General features: G+C 36.5%; 2 protein-coding genes across 2 annotated transcripts in view; both read right to left on the minus strand.

Moving 5' to 3' along the window:
- The window catches only part of LOC144470268 (uncharacterized), a 4,697-nt gene extending 2,925 nt beyond the window's left edge, over positions 1 to 1,772 (minus strand). Inside the window, exon 1 of the mRNA XM_078181222.1 lies at positions 1,528 to 1,772. Within this exon, the coding sequence (XP_078037348.1) occupies positions 1,528 to 1,767 (240 nt within the window). The 5' untranslated portion in view covers positions 1,768 to 1,772. The remainder of the gene's footprint in view (positions 1 to 1,527) is intronic.
- Positions 1 to 16,765, minus strand: part of LOC144468649 (mannosyl-oligosaccharide 1,2-alpha-mannosidase IB-like) — a 94,470-nt gene that overhangs the window by 63,482 nt on the left and 14,223 nt on the right. The window contains exon 3 of the mRNA XM_078178268.1: positions 8,217 to 8,432. Coding sequence (XP_078034394.1) covers positions 8,217 to 8,432 — 216 coding nt within the window. The remainder of the gene's footprint in view (positions 1 to 8,216; positions 8,433 to 16,765) is intronic.

Consider the following 16,765-nt stretch of genomic DNA (forward strand, 5'->3'; position numbering starts at 1 on the left):
TCGTAACTTCAAAAGAAATATTAATAGATACACCTCGAGCGGCAAAGGTGTATCTTTGTGAGATCGTTACCAACAACTGACTCGAACTGCGAGATGGAATGAAATAACTTGTACACTGAATTGCAAGTAAACTAATATAATGTAACAACTTCAGTCTATTACAAGTGCGTAAGTGTAGTGTAAGATTCGCGATGGTCCTAAGACACGCTCCCTGGTTTTCGCACCAAGTCGGCGGGAGTTAACTATTGCTCGAAGGAGAACTCGGCTCGATCTTGCTACGTCTCGCGTCGTGATTTGACTTGAAACTGCCCCGAAGAGAAGAAAAATCTTAGCCTTTTTATACGCAGCTAAACTAGAAGATTGGGTAGTGGGGACCGGGCCTACGTGACCCAGATCACACCGCGGATGGTACCGAGAATCGGGGATGTATGACCCTTATTGAACTCGCGCCTATACGGCGAATTAGATATTCTATTTTCGAATGAAAGGACCGCGTTCACCGCCGACGTTATCTAGCGTATGCCTTCAAGAAGGAAAGAAAAAACGTCGGGAGAAAATCTCCGTACGTAACACTATTTATTTGCTTCGATTTTTTAAATTTTGATAACAGTTTAATACTGATGCTATGAAAATATAGAAATATTTAGCTTTCGTCACCCTATATAGAAACCGAATGATATATTTATATCGTATACGTCTTTATATTATATTTATGCTTCTGTAAGATATAAATAATAAAAAAATATATATATAGTATAAATATAATTGCTAAGATAATAATACTGCAAGGGGTTAACGAACACTTCGCGATGAAACAAACGACGACACAATCGGCCAAGAAAATCAGGTTTTCCATGAAAACTATTCAAACATTCGGATCACTTTAATTTTTCTACGACCAGTCACCGTTCTTAAAAATACACTGACACTCCGACTGGAACGACTTTCACTTTTTAACCTCCTTAGGCACGGATTTTGCGCAAATAAAATGTCTCATAACTAAATTACCAATTTTCTCAATATACATATTTTTTGGTGTAGCTATATATATATATAAATAATAGATTTTTAGATATATATATAGTATTAATTACATATATTCTTTTCTTAGTATATTGTACTATACACTTTCACTTTAATGATTTACTTTAATAATGAATAATTAATAAAACAGTCGAGAAAAGCACGAAACATTCATGAAAGCCGCTGGTAATGGCGCGTCGTGCCTAAGAGGTGTCTATTAACCCTTTCGCTCCGACGGGCGTATTTACCATGTTATTCCATACTTTTCTTAATCAGCAAAACAGTTGACTATAATATTTCAAAAAATAAATTACGATTCTAAACTTTTATATTTCGAAAAGCAAAGCGATATTATACCAAATACAATAAACATAGTAAAGTTTATGGAACAAGCTTTCTACTTCGTAGCATTTCGTGCCTCAGTAGCGAAAGGGTTAAAATGGAAAAAAAAAAGAAAAGAAAAAGAAAAAAAACCGATCCGCCGTCGATAGAATCGTTCACCACCTGGATTCCTATGCAGCACAGTGTAACCAGAGCGAACACGGTCCGTTGGATCTTCGCTAGCAGAGACCGATCATAGGGCCATAGCCCAGTCATGGACAGCACGAAGTAATAAACACCGAACTTGTTCCGAAACACGTCCATACCGTTGCCGACGACGGACATACGTGTGTTATGCGCATCTCTGTGCGTAACTATAAAAGGAATGCGCGCGACGACGGCCACGGGACCACGCGCGCTCATGTTTCATTCAGCCGCGCGGCTTCCGTTTCTAATAAACGTCGATTAAACACGTCGCTCCCTTGTCTTGCGAGACATATAATTAAACATGATCGATTTGACTGTAATCGTGGATTTCCGACCGGTATCGATTGCTATTAGGGGACAAGATTATGAAAATATCACTCTTCGTGCAAACGTTGTCCGAGGTGCGAAGGTGTCGGCGAAATCGACGACGTTTCCTGGCGTTGGGGACAGGTATAGCAGAGGTTCGAATCAACCCTTTACGGTAGTGGTGAGTTTGTATAATTATTATTTGAATGTTAATCAATAATTGTTTTAAGGGACGCGAGAGATTAATTGACGTTTTTCTTTTACGGAGATCGCTTTATTTTTGCTTTTGTATATTTGCATTTTTATGCTTGCGTCTGTATAGCATTTGTATGTCTGCATTTTTACAATCGTCATTTTTAGGCGTGGCGTATGATTCTTTGAAGTTTCGAAGAATTGGAAAGAATTTTTTTATTGAAGCTAGTTCATTATTTTTTAATTAAAAAGCTACGTCGACTCATTTTTATTCAGGGGTCCCACGTTCTTTGGATTTTTATATTAATGATAAATAGTAACGAACAGCTGGATATTAACCATTTGCGGTCGAGTGGCAACTCCGAGGCGCCGTTAAAAATTATTGAAATAATTATTATTAAATTAGTTCTTATTTTAAAAATTATTAAGAGCTGTTGCACGAATCACAAATTTAATTCTATATTAAATTGATCTATTAAAATTCTATATTAAATTGATCTATTAAAATTCTATATAATTCAGGTTATATAAAATAAAAACAGTAATATATACAATGGAGCATATTCTCCATAATTGAGCATAAAACACTTAACAATATATTTTGAAATTCTAGTTAAAATGTCTCTGACCGCAGAGGGTTAATATCGAAGCTTTGTTAAAAGTATTTAATGCACATATGCAATGATATTATATATTTATGTGTGTGCTGTCATTAACGAATTAAGAAGACTACTTTTGCCATTTGGAGCAACGCAAATTAAACCAAATTAAATATTAAATAACAAGCTGAGAGTAAGTGAAGAATATATCTTGACAATATATAGTTTATTTCATATCATATTCCTCCAGGCGTGGCATCTGACATAAGCATTATACCTCGATGTTATATAGTATAGTCTTGACAATGTATAGTATAGTCTTGACAATGTATAGTATTGTCTTGACAATGTATAGTATTGTCTTGACAATGTATAGTATTGTCTTGACAATGTATAGTCTTGACAATGTATAGTATAGTCTTGACAATGTATAGTATAGTTTTGACATTGTATAGTATAGTCTTGACAATGTATAGTATAGGCTTGACAATATATAGTTTATTGGTTTATTTCAAGTCATGTTCCTCCGGGGTATGATTTGACATAAGCATTATGTCTCGACAATATATGTATAGCATAATCTTGACAATATATACTATACCCTTGACAATGTATAGTATAGCCTTGGCAATATATAGTATAGTATAGCCTTGGCAATATATAGTATAGTATAGCCTTGGCAATATATAGTATAGTCTTGACATTATATAGTGTAGCCATGACACCGTATATAGTATAATCTCGACACCTATACTATATTATACACTATACTATGTGTATAGTCTCACCATATACTATAATCTTCCCTCCTTCATTCTAGCGTGGTAGAATCGGCTTCTTTCACCGCCAAACACGTGTTAATTGCAATTTCCTTCGCGCCAAGAGTTCGACGAATGATAAGCGCGTTGCAGAAGTGTGAAATACCAGGCGCGGGAATTCCTGCAGAAGCAAACGGAGCAGCCAGTTTCCCGGACGCACGAATTTGCGGTGCGGCGAAGTGACTAATACGAGAAGTTTCTCTCGTTCAGGAATCCCACGATAAATACTTGAGGTTGGCTATAGACCAAGAAAATGTTTGACGTCTCGTTATCCGACGGGAGGAATCGAAATCCGACGAGAATGTTTGCCTTAAGTGCCAAATATTTGAACCGCTACGGAGGGGATACTTATTCGAAATTTGGTCGAAGGAACGTCTTCGATTCCCCTAAAAGAAGCACAATTTTCTATGGGACAATAACGTGCTCCCATAGATGTAAGGTTCAACCCTTTGCACTATAACGAGTCAAACTCGTACGAAATATTAATATTATTAATTTCTTTTAATTATTTCTTCTGTTATCAAAATTAAAAAATGAAAGTAAATAAAAATAACAGAAGAAACAAGGATCGTTTGGTCCTATTAGGGATAATATTAAGAACAAATGACTGCGAGGCATCATTAATGCCTTCCCGTATGTTGACGAGCCCTGACTCGTCATTATGATTTCTAACAATAACCTATTAACACGTCTTTATTTCGTCTTTTCAAGTCTTTTTGCCACTAATATTTAAGCGCTGAAGTAATTGTAAGCACACTATAAATAATAGGCACGCTATATATATAAAATTAATAATAATATTCATTTTATTTCTCCTCCAAGAAATTATTCCAATTTGACAATTATTTAATCATTTAAGTTTATAAAATTATAGGATAATAATAATAAAAATTTAAGTTTATAAAATAATATAGTTTAGAAGAATCAATTACATATGGAAAAATTATTTCAGGTATAAAGATAGAAACGGTTTCGAGTGCAAAGAGTTGGTCGACGCAAGATACCGCGTGTCGATTCATTTTTGAATCACACCACGCGTCACATGCTTCTAGCGCGATAGGTGCAACACGCGACCCGGGGACCAACGAATATAGTCGTCAATTATTTATGCTTCCATGCGGCTCTCAAAGGAATACCTGATAGGTATAGTCGGTGCGAAAAGCGCTAGAAATGGATATATCGTATATTATATAAATATAATGAGTATATTGTCAGTTTTTTCGAGGTTTATGCAACGGGTATAATTACAGTTATGACAAGGTTTTTTAATGACTATAATGATAGTTATTGTCAAGGTTACGTAAGGAATATGTCAGGTAATTATGTCAGGGTTTTGTAATTAATATAATGACAGTTACGTCAAGGCTTATGCAATGAATATAATGACAGTTATGTCAAAGTTTTTTAATGAATATAATGACAATTACGTTAAGATTTATGCAATGAATATAATGACAGTTATGTCAGGGTTTTGTAATTAATACATTGACAGTTTTGTCAGGATTATTTAATGAATATAATGACACTTATGTCAAAGTTTACGCAATGAGTATAATGACAGTTATGTCAAGGTTTTTTTAATGAATATAATGATAGTTATTGTCAAGGTTATGCAATGAATATAGTGACAGTAATGTCAAGGTTTATGCAATGAATATAAAGACAGTCAAGGAAAGACAATTAGGGAAAGATATTGGTCAAGTTTGTTTGAGTGTTTAGAATTTATTTCAGTTGTCATTATATTAATTATATTATATTATTATTTTATTGATCACGCCAATATAGTACTACCTAAAGATTAATATCCAATCACAGTAATGTGTCCAATTGTACATTAATCTTTTAATATATTATATAATTACATATTGCAATTGTATATTATATCTTTAATATCAATATTTTAATATTTTTATATAGTTACGTGTTATAATTATATAATATATATTGAATATTGATATTTTAATATATTATATAATTACAAATTATAATTTTATATTATACATTTAATATTAATATTTTAATATATCACACAACTATTTATTAAATACTTCATATTTTTATCAAATTACTCTCACCATTTATTAGATACTTCTAGCACTCCAGAAGTCAACAAAACATTTCAACATTTCTCCTAGCTAATCTCTCACTACACACCGTGCTATCTAAAGAAAGTTAAGGTTATATCAAACGCCACCCTTCAACGTGTCTATCAGCATTGCCAAACTGTCTTGAAAGTTCTTCTTCCCACCGCCAATGTATTTTCCCTCGCAAAGATCGCATTATGCACCGCGTCGTCAAAGAACACCACTGCAACCAACATAACCCGAAGAAAGGGGTTGCTGGTCCGCGAAACAGTAGGCATGAATTTTGTGCCCCCTCTCCCTCCTCCAGAAGGGGCGGTTACCGATTAATACGACAAGCTATCCATACAGCTATACCCTGTTATACGGAGTTGGCGTGGATCAAGATATGCGTGTGGCTAAAGCTGTGTATAGACAAAGGTGTGCGTGTATAGATAAAGGTTTCTGCGTTGAGATAAAGGCGCCTGCGTGGATGAAGGTGTATGCGGATGAAGGTGTATGTGGTTGAAGGTGTATGTGGATGAAGGTGTGTGTGTGGATGAAGGTGTATGTGGATGAAGGTGTGTGTGGATGAAGGTGTAGACACGTATAGATAAAGGTGCATACGTATAGATGAAGGTGCATACGTATAGACGAAGGTGTCTACGTATAGATAAAGCTGCATACGTACAGATAAAGGCGTCCGCTGCGTGGACGAAGGTGCCTGCGTACAGATAAAGGCATCCGCGTGGCTAAAGGCGTGTGTGTACGGCTGAAGGGGTGCGCGCGCGCGTGTAGATAATAGAGAGTTTCAGGGGCGCAGAAGTAACAGGGCTGTTACCAAGTTCGGCTAAACCGAGCTAAGTTTGCCGGCTGGTGCTTACGGGACCCAGTGTCTGTCGGCGAAAACAGTCGTACAAAGTTTATTCCACCGCCGCCTCCTCCTCACCCTTCCCCCACCCTCTAGGGTTAGGAAACACCACCCGCGCCGTGTCGTCCGCGTTCCCATCCCCCTCGAGAAATACCGTAGACACTGATTTACATAACGATTAAGTTAATTAACGAGGTCCGCGCGGCGGATTGTTAATCCGGGCGGCGGCGCAGGAAGGACGCATGGTGTCGCATCGAAAACGTTCCCCCATGGTGTTCACCCCCTCCCTCCCTCCCTCCCTCCCCGCGCAGAACGAGAATTATTAGCGGTTCCAGGTGCGGGTTGTTTGACTTGCGATCGGGCAAGTTAAACGAGCCCGACCTTCGAAACTGTTGTTCTTCGTTTGTTACGGGGGGTGGAGGCGGGGTGGGGGGGGGGGGGGGGGTGGGCCCGCGGGGGGGACCGAAAGCTAGGGTTTTGTTGGGGGGGGGGGGGGGGGGGGGGGGGGGGGGGGGGGCTGATTGATCCGTCGGGAGTTACCGAAAGCTAGATTTATGACGGGGGACGGTTTGCGGGGTGGGGGAGATGGTGGACGTAATTGGTCGAGTTTATGCGCGTAGACGGTTTACTCGCGGCGCGTTCGTTGCCACGAGGACGTTTCGAAACGATCCTCTTAATCGGAAGATCGGAAGTGCTCCGATTCGCGTCATTTAACCCTTCGCGGTCGAGCGGCGACTCCGAGGCGACGTTAAAAATAATTGTGTTTCAATATACGTTTCAAAATAATTTTTATCGAATTCAGAAAAAATTGTCGAGACCTGTTAACCCCTTTGCGGTCGAGTGGAGACTCTAAGGCGCCATTAAACATTATTATGCCACGTTTCGAACGCATTTTTATCAAGTTTACTTATATACAAAAAATTGTTAAGAGCCTGTCAGCTGTTGCAAGAGTCGCAAATATCAATTCTATAACGTGTATAAGTTTGGAAAAATCTTTTGGATCTCAAGTTAAAATGGCTCCGACTGCAAAGGGTTAACGATAGAAAGGGTTGCGTCCTTTCAATCGAAATCAAAAAATATATCGCTGCGGTTTCAGAATTCAATATTTGGTTTCACGATACTGTATATTGACTGTATATTTATTTACTGTATACTGTATATATAATTTAGCAACAAATTTAGCAACAAAAAGGGTTGTATGCCTTTAATAGAAATAAAGTCTATCCGCTGCGGTTTCAAAATTCAAGATATAGTTTTACAACGATCTATAGCAAAAAGAAAGATCAGCGATCTTCCAATTCACGTTATTTAGCTATAGAAAGGGTTGCATTTCTTCGCTAAAATATACAAAATTTATCGCTGCGTACGAAAATCCAAAATATAGTTATACAATGCTTTGTATCCTGAAGAAAAAATCAGGAATCTTCCAATTTCCCCTTATTTAGCAACAGAAAGGGTTGCACACCTTCTATAGGAAGTATAAAGTCTATCGCCGCGTTTAAAAATCTGAAATATAGTTTCTCAACACTCTGTTTCGAGAAAGGAAAATTAGCAATTTTCCATTTCACTTAATTTAGCGATACAAAGCTTTCCACGCTTTTAATGAAAAGCGCAAAATCTATCGGCGCCTTCCAAAATGCATTTTTCATATCAGGACACTCCTTTCGCATCCCTAAGAACACTCACTTCGCGTCCCTAAAGACACTCACATTCGCCGATCGCTTCATCGGCGCTATTTCCGTTTCCCAAGACGTCTCTAATTAACAACAGACCTCTAATAACGCGGTCATATTGTTATAAAAAATAATTTAGTACTCACGATATCGAAGTCCAGGTTCTCGGCTATCCAGTCACGTCCCTGCTTGAATTCGTCGTGGAGACCCATGATGTACAGGGTGTCCAATCCGTCGACGATCGTCGCTCCCATGTTCGCTGCTCCGAAGATGCTCGCGCTGTGACCTTTCTTCGAAATTGGCTTCAACTCGTTCTTTCCCCAGGCGTACCTGACGTAGTTGTCCCAGCCATGCTTCATCATCTGTTAAAATAAACAATTAAGTGAGTTTATAATTATTTAGTATATAGTTTGTAGTTACTGAGTATATGGTTCATAATTATCAAGTATACAGTTTATAGTTAAGTAAATAAGAATATACAGTTTATAGTTATTTAAATGAGAATATATTGTTGGCAGGTTTTGGAGGAGTTTGAAATGCATTAACAAGATTTTTCTTATAATTTTATTGTAATAGACGCTCTTTTTTCTTCTTGTAATAGCTTAAAAATTACAGTGCTCACTTTGGGCAAATGTAATTAATTAATTAGAGAAATATTGTTTAAAGTGTGAAAATTGCATTAGAAAATAATGATACATTATTGTTCGACGTAGCAAAGTATAACAAAATATAGTAATAATAGTACTGCAGTGTCTTCATATTCAGCATCTAAAAACATTAACTTCTAGTATACGTTTTCCAAATTTATTAGAGCAATATTGTTTGAAATGCGAAAATTTCACTAGAAAATTATGATACATTGTTGTTCATTGGCACACAGTTTCGCTTGATTGTCGCGTTCAAGTTCGCGACTAGAAACTTTTTGAAAATTAAAAGCTCGACGCTATTATTCCCGGCACGTATACGGACACCTGCTGCTTACGCACACGTATCATCCTTCTGTTACATGTGTCCGCGTGTCTAGCAGAATTTACAAACCGGTCGTCCTGTATGCATCGTGTCTAGCCTCTGACCGATGGTGTCTACATTTCGTGGTTGCTGCGGTTTCGGGCACGGCAGGATGTTGGAAAAGGAAAATGTTTGTTCGCCGTTCAAATAACCTGCACTGCTATAATGGACGCGGTATGTAACGCTTGTTGATAATGCTGTGTAAAACTGGATTTTAACATTTTTCAGAGTTCAACTATGTGCAGATGTCTTTAATGTATTTCTTCGAGCTGGAGTCTACGAAATTCTTTTAGGAACGTGGTTGGTACTACTTGTCATATAATAAGGTAATAATGTTAAGGTTATTAAGACTATAATATATATATTATATTATAATGGGCTATATCATAGTATATTTAATCTATAGTATACTATATTAATTTATGAAGACTTCAACTCTGTGCACACGTTTTTAATAAATTTTTTCAAGCTGGACTCCATGTAATTCTTTTAGGAACTTTCAGACTGTAACATTTTTTCATATTATACTAGGCTATATCATGCTATATTTAATTTCCAGTATACTATATTAATATATGAAGAATATATAGGTCTATAGTCCAAGCACTTTTAATGCTCGCTAAGTTCATCATTGGCTGCAGATCTGCTAATAAAAATATTATAGCAGAGGTCTAAATAGTTATTATATTAATATGTAGGTCTATATATTTACTATATTAATATTTAGGTCGAAATATTTCCTACAATAATATTTAGATCTAAATATTTATTACATCAATATCTAGGTCGATATATTTACTATATTAATATTTAGGCCTCTATATTTAGGTCTATATATATTTCCCATATTAATATTTAGGCCTCAATATTTGGTCTATATATTTACTATATTAATATTTAGGCCTCAATATTTGATCTATATATTTACTATATTAATATTTAGGCCTCAATATCTAGGTCTATATATTTCCTATATTAATATTTGGGCCTAAATACCTACTATATTAATATTTAGGCTCATATAATTCCTATATTAATATAATAATGGCCTATATATTTCCTATATCAATATCTAGGCTTAAATACTTACTATATTAATATTTAGGCCTAAATATTTAGGTCTATATATTTCCTATATTAATATTCAGGTCTAAATATTTATTGTATCAATATTTAGGACTAAATATCTAGGTCTATATATTTCCCATATTAAAATTTGGGCCTAAATACCTACTATATTAATATTTAGGCTTATATAATTCCTATATTAATATAATAAAGGCCTATATATTTCCTATATCAATATCTAGGCTTAAATACTTACTATATTAATATTTAGGCCTAAATATTTAGGTCTATATATTTCTTATATTAATATGTAGGCCAAAATATTTACAATCTGTTAACCTCGCCGCAGCAAACTAGCAGGAGACCAACGACCACCATATCAACCTATCATACAACAATAACACCTATACACACTAACCAAATCACAGCATCGATTAAATCAAGATCCCGATATACACTACCCACAAACACTACAAAAGAACCGTCATTTTGATTTCCGTAACGAAAACTGTTCCCCTCGTTTCGCCCATCCTCCGTGTCACGCGAAATCCCCGTGAGTTCCCGTAAAGTCAGCAGCAGCGGCTCTAGGGAGCGCAATCCAACGAGAGATGGGACGAGGGGCGGTAAGATGCGGTAAGAACAGAGGGATGGCGTGTCCCCGGGATACCAAGGACGGCCGTAGAAGGGAGCGACGTTGCAGAAAATTGCGGAAGAGGTAGCCACGGCGCTGTAGACGGTGGCTCGGATTCGCGACGATATCGAGCCTTTTTTGTCGTTGTCCGCGTAACCACGGCTAATTTGTTCTGCGGCGACCGCAACGGCCAGAGGAAAGCGCGCACGGCGAACCTCTGGACAGTCGACTCTCTCCGCCTCGGCCTCGGTAATCTGGTTAACATCCGTGTTAGGATTAAACCATTAGCTCGGAGGGAAGAGGGACACACACCGTAGGAAGAACAATCGGAGGGGAGGCGAAACTCCGGTGTACGACGTGCGGTCTACTCCGATTACTTTACCTCTGTCACGCTATTCTCGGACACTGACGCTTCTCGTTTCGCCTTTCAACGATACCTTTAGACCAGCGAGGTTGGCTGGAATCTGAGGAACAGGCGTGGATCGTGCGACGATAGCGTTCGGTTAAATTTACAGGGGTGGGGTGCCAGGTAAATTTAAATGGCGGAGGCATTTTTATTGGAAGGTTGGATGGATAGGTGTTAGATAGATTGATAGGTAGGGAGCGCCAGTTATTGGGATCTGTTGAGAGCATTGAGAGGGAATTTAGAGGTGGAAGTTGTAGTTGTTTCAATTTAATTAGTGTTTAAATTGTTTCAATATTTAAATCCTTTTAATATACAAATTCTTTCAATATCAGAATTCTTTAAATATTAGGAGAAAGGAAGGAAATATTTTGGAGCAGTTACTGACTGATTAGGATCTATAAGGATCGGTTACTGTACTCTTTCCCTAAATATGCTAGAATTACTGTGCCCTTTCTGTAAATATGCTCCAGTTACTGTGCCTTATAACGTCAAAATATATGGCATTATAATTGTCATTGCATCAGTCAGAAGTCGAACCATCTACAGTGGCATTTATAATTAAAAATTTGTTGAACAAGGCTCAATTACTGTGCCCTTTCTCTAACTAAGCTTCAGTTACTGTGCTCTCGCACAGAATACTGTGTTTTATAGCGACAGAATATGTAACATTATAATTGTCATTCCATCAGTTGGAAATCCAATCATCTATAGTAGCATTTGTAATTAAAAATAGTTTAAATGAAAAATTGAATATAGCAGAATACTAACAAAAATATTAGAGAACAAAAAGTAGAGACAAAGAGTAGAAAGACAGCTGACAAAGAAGAAATAAGAACGACCAGTGATCGGTTGATTTTTAACGCACGATTGTTGTTATGTTTTATAATTATTTCGGCCTAAACATTTACTATATTAATACTTAGGCCTAAATATTTATTATATCAATATCTAGATCTATATATTTACTCTATTATTAATATTTAGATCCAGATATTGGTACGTCTATATTAATATTGAGCTAATATTAATATTGAGCTAATATTAATATTGAGCTAGTATTAATATTGAGCTAGTATTAAAATTGATGTAGTATTAATATTGAGCTAGTATTAAAATTGTGCTAATATTAATATTGAGCTAGTATTAATATTGAGCTAGTATTAAAATTGATGTAGTATTAATATTGAGCTAATATTAATATTGAGCTAGTATTAAAATTGTGCTAATATTAATATTGAGCTAGTATTAAAATTGAGGTAGTATTAATATTGTGTTGATATCAGTTTTGTCCTAATATTAATATTGAGCTAGTATTAATATTGAGCTAATATTAATATTGAGCTAATATTAAAATTGTGCTAATATTAGTATTGTGTTAATATTAGTATTGTGCTAATATTAATATTGAGCTAGTATTAATATTGAGCTAATATTAATATTGAGTTAGTATTAATATTGAGCTAATATTAATATTGAGCTAGTATTAATGCCTCTATTAATATCAAAATAATACTAACACTTCTACTAGCATTAAACAATATTAAATAATAAAATTACCATTAAATATCATTAATACATATCGTGTTAATAAAATTAAATAATATTAAATACTACCAAAGCGTCTCTCGCACATCGTGTGTCAAAGGAAATGCGTACAAAATTCGAAACCAAATTAATTACAGAAAAATAAAAATTAATATAATACGTCGACAAAATATGCCTCTGTATAACAGGACATTCTTTCATTTTTTTTTTTAATTAATGCAGGTAGCGTTCGCAATGCTTCGCACCGGGAATGATTAAGAAAAAGAGCAACCGCAGTCCCGTTCCACAAGATACAATCTCGTAGTTTTCGAATTTGAGAAATAACTTTCTTTCGAGGAGTTGCTCGTGAATGCCACCGAATTATTGTATAGCACCGCGGATTACTCCTTTTACTACTACTATAGCAGCAGCAGTAGCAGCCGCGGTGGAAATATTTCTTGAGTTTCGTTTCTGTTGCACAGGATACAAGCGGAGGAACTTACAATTTCAGTTCCCTTATATCCGGTGGAATGGGAACGGAAGTTGTTCCGTTTGTTGAAAACTTTTCTCCTCCCTCCCTATCTCTCTCTCTCTCTCTCTCTCTCTCTCTCTAGCTATCTATCTATCTCTCTCTCGCTCTCTTTACTCCCTCTCTTTTTTGTCCCGGAATCAGTGTAAGTTTATCGCGCGGCCTTAGCAGCGCCGGGAGATCTTTTTCGTTAAAAATATCGCCGCGGATATCACGAAGATTACAAGCGACGTAAAAATACGGACAAATGTCGCGCGGATATTGTACGATGGAAGGATCATTGGTCGAGGGGGAGCTCGGCTTCGAAAACGGAAATGGAGAACGTCGCAACCGTGGAACGGTTTACGGAGCAGAAACTGTTCGAGGGGTAAGCGAAACAAATTTTCAAGCGTTGAGTGCGTTTTTTAAATTTTTATTACGTGTGTTTGTAGGATTTTCGTTTTAAATAATAGCAAAATTTACAGAAGGTGTTTTAGGCATCGAAGTGATTAGATCAGTAGCGAAAAAGGGTTGTGTTGCTCTGGCTCGCCATTGTGCGTGTTATAAAAGTGCATCTAAATTTTACAAGTAGCAAATTAAATAAATTTTGCGCTATCATGGTTTTCGAAATAATATTTTTAAACGTTCATAATAAGAATATATTATATTATGAATACGTGGAGTATAATTATGAATATATTATATTATAAATATATTAAATATAATTATGGATATATTATATTATGAATATATGAAGTTTTGCATTTCATATTATGTATGATCGACCAGCAGTAATTTTTTTAACTCCACCAATTCAGTGGTCGTGCTTTGCAACTATATTCTTTGAAAAGACATAAAAAAAATCTACAAAATATTTATTTAATTTTCTTTCAACTCGCGTCAAATTAACATAGAGATAAATATATAAGAAATCTCCGTGAACCTATTATTAAAGATATACAGTGCCACGCCATCTCCTTGCGAATAACTAATGAAGAGAAATCGATAATTTCACCCCTTTAATAGACACCCCGTTCGCTCGCTAACGACCTAAAAGGTCGTCGTGACGTAACAATCTCACTTAAAACATTAAAGAGGCAAGTAGTCTTAAAAACCATGAAGCATTCTAGAGACGCATAGCACAGTTGGTTAGCGTCCGACAATAAAAAAAACCGGTCCTTCCCTCCGTTCGGAAATATTTAAATTAATTCCTGGAGGCAATTTAACTTTCGCCTTTCGAAGGGCTGCGACGAGAAGCCGCCCCGCGGCGAGGGAACCGCCGTCTTCGTCGTCGTCGTCGTCGTTCGAGAGTTCCGGAAAAACTCGATCACCGTCTACCGCCAATTTTTCTTACCCGTTCAGCGGAAAATTACGTTCGGGGCTGGGTCTGCGCGCCGAGGGATGGCGCACCGGTGCATCCACCCCGGGTGCAATAATACTACATGTGCATACAACGGCGAGAGAGAGAGAGAGAGAGAGAGAGAGAGAGAGAGAGAGAGAGAGAGAGCTCTCCTTTTACGCCAGGCACTGAGAAGGATCAGCCTAGGCGTTCGTGCACAGGAACCCATCGTGTCACGGTGCGACGGGCAATTACAGCGTCGACTCGTTACCGGATATAATGATATCCGTGGAGGAAAACGAGAGGCCGCAATTGCCTTTTACCGTGGACCTTTTCGATTGGAAAATCGTTCGGGATGTAGTTAAGGGTGCTAGCGATCCTGACGCGGGGAAATTATGGGGGTGAAAATTAATAATTACTCGGGAAATTTGTAAGTAGATCTGTTGACGCTTTTCTATTTTCTTTCCTAAACGTTTACTATACTATACTATACCATAATATACTATACCATAATATGCTATACTATACTATTCTATACTATGCTTTGCTATGCTATCCTAAGCTAGGCTATACTATACTATGCTATGCTTTGCTACCCTATAATATGTTGCACTATACTGTGCTATGCTATGCAATGCTTTGCCGTGCTACGCTATGCTTTGCTATGCTATACTATACTATGCTATGCTTTGCTATCCTATGATATGTTGCACTATACTGTGCTATGCTAAGCTATGCTATGCAATGCTTTGCCAGGCTATCCTTTGTCGTGCTATGCTTTGCTATACTGTACTATGGTATATTATATTATACTTATATAGTATATTATCTTCTGCTATGCTATGCTTTACGAAGCTATGGTATGCTAACCTATACTATGCTATGCTGTGCTTTGATATCCTATGATATGTTGCGCTATGCTCTGCTATGCTGTACTGTGGTATATTATAGTATATTATATATTATCCTATGCTAAGATATGCTTCACTACGCTACGTTACCACTAGTATTAATATTGAGCTACTATTAATATCTATATTAATATTTAGGTAGTATTAATATTGAGTTAATATTCATACCTGTATTAATATTGAGCTAATATTAATACCTCTATTAATATTGAGGTAGTGTTAATATTGAAATAATATTAAAACCTCTATTAATATTGAGCTACTATTAATACCTCTATTAATATTGAGCTACTATTAATATCTCTAATAATATTGAGGTAGTATTAATATTGAACTAATATTAATACCTCTATTAATATTGAGCTAGTATTAATACAATTATATTTTTATTATAATATTAATATAATTATACTTCGCTATGCTATGTTATACTTTGCTATGCTATGCTATACTTTATTGAGCTGTGCTATGCTACGTTATGCTTGTTATACAATACTATCCTATATTATACAATAGTATACTATACAATCTATATACAGATAAAAAGACTACCTTCCTCAACTCTTTTATCAGAGTCCAGAACGAAAATGCTAATAAAATGTTTAGCTTTTCTATATTTTATTATATTGAACATTGTTAATGGTATATTAACTCTTACGAGCAGAAGCAAAGTAAAAGAGAATCCATATACTACATTTTCTGCCCTAAAAATCGAGTCTCGTGATTCGCATAACATTTTTGTCAGCTCTGCCGATTTTCTTATCACCAATATTTAAACAAACATTCCTATATCAACAGTAAATATATAAACCGTTTTTCTTCAAATTAACACAATGAAAAAAATTGTTACTCATTGCGAATAAATCGATCAACGTGCAAGAAGATCATTCTGTTACCCGACATAATAATTTTTACCATCGTCCGGCAAGGTTTTTCGTCGGACTAGCACAGAGTAATGAACGGCAGGAATTTATGAGACGGTCCAAGGATAACTAAGTTCATTACTTTATATAGATTTCAGGCTGGCCGGCCCCCGCTCGCGAAGTAAATGAAATGCCGGGGTGCGCATCGAGCACAATTTCGCGAGGCAACGGAATGTTCTCAACAACCGGGGAAACTTCCTTTTGGCCAATTAAGGGGGTATTAACCTCTCTGCGAGAGGAGGACGAGAGAGATCGACGGGATCGAACGGAAAGCCGATGGCGAGTGTGCGGTATCATCGACGACGAAGGAAAATATATTGACGGAATTACGGAATTCCAATGCCGGGATAAGGGGATGCTATGGGGGTCGTGACAAA

This window comes from Augochlora pura, chromosome 1 (assembly GCF_028453695.1).
Source record: "Augochlora pura isolate Apur16 chromosome 1, APUR_v2.2.1, whole genome shotgun sequence".
NCBI classification, from domain to species: domain Eukaryota; kingdom Metazoa; phylum Arthropoda; class Insecta; order Hymenoptera; family Halictidae; genus Augochlora; species Augochlora pura.